The sequence below is a fragment of the Macadamia integrifolia genome, chromosome 6, assembly GCF_013358625.1.
Source record: "Macadamia integrifolia cultivar HAES 741 chromosome 6, SCU_Mint_v3, whole genome shotgun sequence".
In the NCBI taxonomy this organism is placed as follows: Eukaryota; Viridiplantae; Streptophyta; class Magnoliopsida; order Proteales; family Proteaceae; genus Macadamia; species Macadamia integrifolia.
Window position 1 is genome coordinate 22,384,343 of NC_056562.1, and position 5,673 is coordinate 22,390,015.

The 5,673-nt window shown below is 35.5% G+C and overlaps 1 protein-coding gene across 1 annotated transcript; it reads right to left on the reverse strand.

Annotated features, from left to right (window-relative positions):
- Positions 1-4,912: 4,912 nt before the first annotated feature.
- On the reverse strand, positions 4,913-5,455 carry LOC122082130 (putative invertase inhibitor). Its single transcript, XM_042649614.1, has one exon. The coding sequence runs from the start codon at positions 5,453-5,455 to the stop codon at positions 4,913-4,915; it is 543 nt and encodes a 180-aa protein (XP_042505548.1).
- Positions 5,456-5,673: the final 218 nt, after the last annotated feature.

Sequence of the window (5,673 nt, forward strand, 5' to 3'; positions counted from 1 at the left end):
CCTCCCAAAACATAGGGATGTTAATCGATGGGGCTAGATCGGTCTTGACCAGGCTTAGCCAGGCCTGGTAGGTTTATACACTTGCACCATGACCTGCATTTAAGAAATGAGTCGGTCTCAGTCGGTCTTATGTTGGGCTTGGTCAAGTTCTAGGCTTTAACCATGCTTCTGCTAATCTGGTTGTAATCAGGATTTAAACGGACTAATACAACAATAAAGCCTTAAATAGTCTTTACTTGTCTTAGTTAGAAATTTTAATATATTTTATTTTATAAATTAATATATTTTATTAAATCATCAACAATTTAGAAAGGCTTTACACTTAATTACATTCAATAATTGATAAAAAGGTCAATATATAACCTATTCTATCCAAAAAAAAAATCAAAATATACATATAAACAGTTGGGCTAAATATGGCAAGGCGAATCGGGCTTGTAAATTTGCCGGTCTAGTTGGGCTTATCCCTTGCACTGTTGAGCCTGACATGTTTATTATTTGAGCTGATTTAGGTTGAGCCATAAACCTGCCGGGCTCGGTTAGGCCTGTCGAGGCTAGCTTGAAATTGACATCCCTACCCAAAGAGATACAATTTGCTCTCAATCCATGCCTTTAAGTTGTCTTACCTCTTTTTCTCATTCTTTAACCTGTCTAATCTTCAAGAACCCTTGAAATCATTAATTGGCTACCTTTTTTTTTTTTTTTTTTTTTAAAATTTATTTATTGGGGTTGATTATCTATTCAGAGCAGACAAATTCATTCTAGATAACTCAAATTCGGACCCAGATATTTTTATCGGATACAAATACCCCTAAATAAATATAGATGCGAATCGAACTAGAACTTTCCACTATCCATTTATCCATTTACATCCCTAACCAAAGTCAATTAACCATGATTTAAAAAACATATTTTTTCAAATTGTACCTCCAAAGCTAGTAGTGGAATTTGGAACACCGCGTAAAGACAACATTGTCAGCTATAAACAACAATTCCATCTCCATTTTCATTTCAAGGGAATTCTAATTCATCATTGCCTAGCCACTCCGGGCAAGGTTTTAAAACCTGGGATCGATCTCAATCGATATCGGATGAATTTATTTCTTTTTTCTTTTTAAATAAAATAGATGTTTTGAACCATTTTTCCCTCATACCTTACCAATGAATCAGTAGAGATTGGATCAATATTGGCCAATCCAATCCAAGTGATCTGACCGATTCGATCCAATTTTTAAAACCATGCTCCGGGTTGAATTTACCCATATTAGTTAAAGAATGTTTCTCAATTGAACACTTCAACTATTTATCAGTTATAAGTGGAATTTTATAGTCAATCTATATTTCGAGTGCTTCCAAACATTATCCCCATCACCTTAAATGAAAATCCAAAACTAACGTGGACTTTCAGTTGGGTTCATCATTTTTAAAAATAAACTGATATTTCTCAACTACTTGAGAATAACCTCAATAGTAATCCAAAATTCATTTATCTTGGATGCAAATACTCTTTCAATTTCATAACAAATATCTGACCAATGAAGACATTTATACCCGGAAGCTAACGAAAAGTATTTCATAGTCTCAACGTCCTTAGAGGACATTTAGATTGTAAAAGACATGACATTGTAAACATTAAATTTTGACAACTTAGGAGGACCCCTATGGAGATGGTGATCAATGCTCAATTGACTCACATGGCGATTGTATGCTGCAAATAGCCATTTTACTCCTAACTTAATTTGGGTATCCAAACCTTCCCAAATAGAATAAAAACCATTAGGATGGTCTTATTTAGCCATTTTAAACATGTGCGTAAAATTTCGTCTAAAATGGTGACGTTTGGCCATCATTTAATGTAAAATGATTGTTTTATCTCGAGGTGAACACTGGCCGAGTTGGACTGAATTCCTAAAACCCTAGCACAACCCTAGGTCTTCAATACTCAACTCAGGCCCGACCCAATCCTGCCGGGCTCATGTCTACCAACTCAGCCCGGTCCTAATTTTTTACCCTAATTGGCCCTAATTTTTGCCACTTTTTTTTTTTTCACATAGTCCATTGGATCAACTTCATCAAATGACTTTTAGGGATAGTAAGACATAATCTTAGAAGCATCCAAAGACATAATTACGGAGCATACTCTACTGTACTTGAATCCTGAAATGCTATGCAGGACCCCTTGAAAGTGGTTTACCCAAACAAATCCCTTGTTTGGAATCTACGAAAACCAAGAGAAATCCTTATGACTGCCTAAAAGTTTCCTGCATTCCAAATCAAGAATTTTCTTATAGACCCCTTTTTAGGATATTTTGCTTGTAGCATCACTCACATAGACTTGGTTGCACAAATTGATTCCCACACATCTTTTTTTTTTTTTTTTTTTTTTTTTTAAATCTAAAGAAGCAAAATATTATAAATTAAAATCTATACATCACATATCCTATCTAACTATATGCTGCTTAGCGTTCATAGCCTGCAAGGCTACATGCTTGAGACATCCTATTATGCTATCATTAGTTTTTAATACAAACATAGGGTTAAGTGAGTAGCTATCTAAATCTATTCTTAGAGATATTAAAATACTATAATTAATTAGAGGAATATTATCTAGATTCCATTGTATCACCAATCCTATTTCATGTGGATCGATCTTGACCACATCTACCATCACGTTCAAGTATTTGCCAGCTGAATACCCTTAAGTAGTCCTATGACTGCTCCTTCACCATCTTCTCCTGTCATCAAATAGTCAGCATGGCATAAGAAACATTTTCTTTTGAGTAAATAAACAAGCTGCCCAAGCACTGATTTGTTTATTTTTATCGGTCCTAGTTGTGACTAATAATATATTCTTACCATTTGGGGATTGGGTAAAATTTTCAGATTGAAAAGATACCACCTGTGAATCATGAGCATTATTTGCTTTGGATTGAACCCCAATGCTGATCCAGAAATCCGCTTGTTTCAAGATTGAATAAGAATCTGGTTTCATCTTATGAAACAAAATTTTATTTCTATGTTTCCAAATAAAATAACAATAAATCATAAAAATGGAAAAGAACCTCTTCAACTCTGACTTCGGTATATCCCTCGAATTGAAACAATATATGACAAAACTATTCAAAGTTAACCCTTGCAATCAGTCTGGTTTGAGTCCTAATGGGCTTGTAGCCCAAACTCTTTCTATGAAGTCACAATCAAGGATGATATGCTGTAAAGATTCATGATGAAATTTGACAAAACCCACAGATGGGGTCAACGTCCATTCATCTAGACAAGATATCCTTTGTAGGTAGTCCCGTGTTGATCAATCTCCAAAAGAAGAATTTAAACTTGGGATGGATATTGATTTTCTGGTGAAAACGCCATCATTGTGAGCAAGGATATAAACAACAACACCTGTTTGAGCATCAATTGAAAGTTGTCAGAGAATTTGTCAACAGATAATTAACAGCAAACTTTGTTTTGAAGGATCCCTCCTTTGAACAGAGACACTGCCACCTATCAGAATGATGGGACAATTGTATCTGCAAGATAAAACTATTAAATTGGATTGGTAAAGCATTATTTAGAAGTCCCATATTCCAACTCCTGTTTACTGCAAATTCATTGACCCTAGAGCGAGATTGCTCCAGAGGTCTAGAATTAAAGGAAGATATATCAAGAGTCCTATTCGGTTGGGACAATAAGATCCAAGGATCATCCCAGAAGAAGGTATTGTTGCCATTGCCTATCTTCCGCAGAATAATGCTTTTTAGAATAGGAAGCACCAAGACTATACTGTTCCAACATGGGGATCCTCGGGTGCTTAAAGTCTTTCTTTGAAAAATTAACCTGTTGTTGAAATATTTTGATTTGAGTACCTGAACCCAAAGGCTCTGAATACTGTTCAACATTCTCCACCTAAGTTTCAAAATCAAAGCTTTTATTGTGGGGTTTGGAGTTCCTGATACCTAATCCTCCCACACACCAATTAAGGCAACAACATAGTCACTCAGAAGTATTCAAAAGTGCAGTCTTCTTACCAAAAAATATATAGAAAGGAAACATATCCCCCATGTCAATAGCCAGTTGGATTTTTAGCAAAACGACACTATCAAAGAAAAGCAAAAAGACTCAGTTGAATTTGTATCTTAGATATTCTTTTTGCGCCATAGCTTAAGTTCTCCAAAGAAAACTAAACTAAGGAGGCACCAACCATGTTGTTGAAGTTCTTGTTGCTGCATACTTTGTTAAACCATCAGGAACAGAATAGGCTTTAGTGTAAAAATTCCATGTTCATTAGGAGGTCTTGAGTTCGAGTCTCCTAGTTATTACCTACTTCCCTTCCTACCAAAAAAAATAAAAATTCTAAGAGGTTTTCCAAGAATTCGATGTAAATTGCTTTTATAGAGAAGCTATCGTGACGGAAATACCATGGAATATGACATTTCATAATACAAAAGATCATTGACTGAGAGTCCTTTTCAACCCAGATAGAATCCAGATTCAAGATCATAGCAATCTTCATCCCTTAAGAAGAAAAAAAGCACTACCCAATAAGTAGAGGCAATACCTTCATAAATCACAAAAACTGCAAAGGAGCTTTCAAATGATTTCACAGAACACCACTAACAACCGAATACCCTGGATTACCTAGATAACAGGCATCAATGCTAATTTTGACCCATCAAGATTCGCCCAGTTGGAGGTCTCATTGTCGGTTCAAGATATTAGAGTATGTCTTCTTTTAGCTCCATCTTTTTGTTTTGTATTATGGTGTTATCCTCATCAGTAAATTCCATTTTTACAAAAAGACAAAAAAAAAAAAAAAGAAGAGAGAGAGAGAATTGAACCGGTTCATCAACACAAGTCAGTGAAATAACTTTGGATCATCTATTATTATTTATAAGAACCACATCCATAGTAACAGTCATATCAAAAGAAAGCTAATAGCCAGCGGAATTGCACCCAACTGGTAGAAAGAATTATACTCTACTATCAAAAGCGATTTTAAGCCACTCTCTTTGAACGCTTCTTCACAAGTATCAGCATCGGTCAACGCGGCACCCACAGCGGTATTAGCTTCAAAGTAATCCTTAGATTTGAAGGATTCAATTGCACGTTTTGTTTTAAGCTCCGCTGTAGAGTATAACAACTTACAATCCTGCAAGCAGCCCTTAAGATTTGCATCAGATTTTGTATCATTCATGAGCTTCTTAATGCGTGAACCAATCTTTGTTGCATTGTCTTTGACTAACTTTGCTGAGATGATCCCTAGCCCCGGGAGATCTGCAATGTGGCTCTTGGGATCTTGTCTAAGAGCCGCAACGCACAAGTCATATTGGAGCTCCTTGTCAACCTGAGAAGCTTTTTGACATGTTTCATTGACGATATTAGCATCAACCTTGGCTAGAAATAGAATGACCAGAAAGAAGAATACAGGGGAGGAGAAGAAAGACAAGGATTGTCTCATGTTTGATTCAACTCTGTTTTAAATCTGAACTCAAATGGGTTGGTTATTTATATTATGAACGTCTCTCTACGAAGGAAAATCTTATCAATTAGGGAAAGGATATACAATCTTCTAATTGAGGGGAAAGAATATAAAATCTTCTGAATATGACAAAGTAGATTAAATGTATCCGATCCCTTTAAATCTGTAGAACGATACCTTGAGAAAAAAAAAAAAAA

Excerpts from the sequence above, each read along its gene's own strand:
- LOC122082130 (XM_042649614.1), bottom strand. The coding sequence starts at position 5,455 with ATGAGACAATCCTTGTCTTTCTTCTCCTCCCCTGTATTCTTCTTTCTG.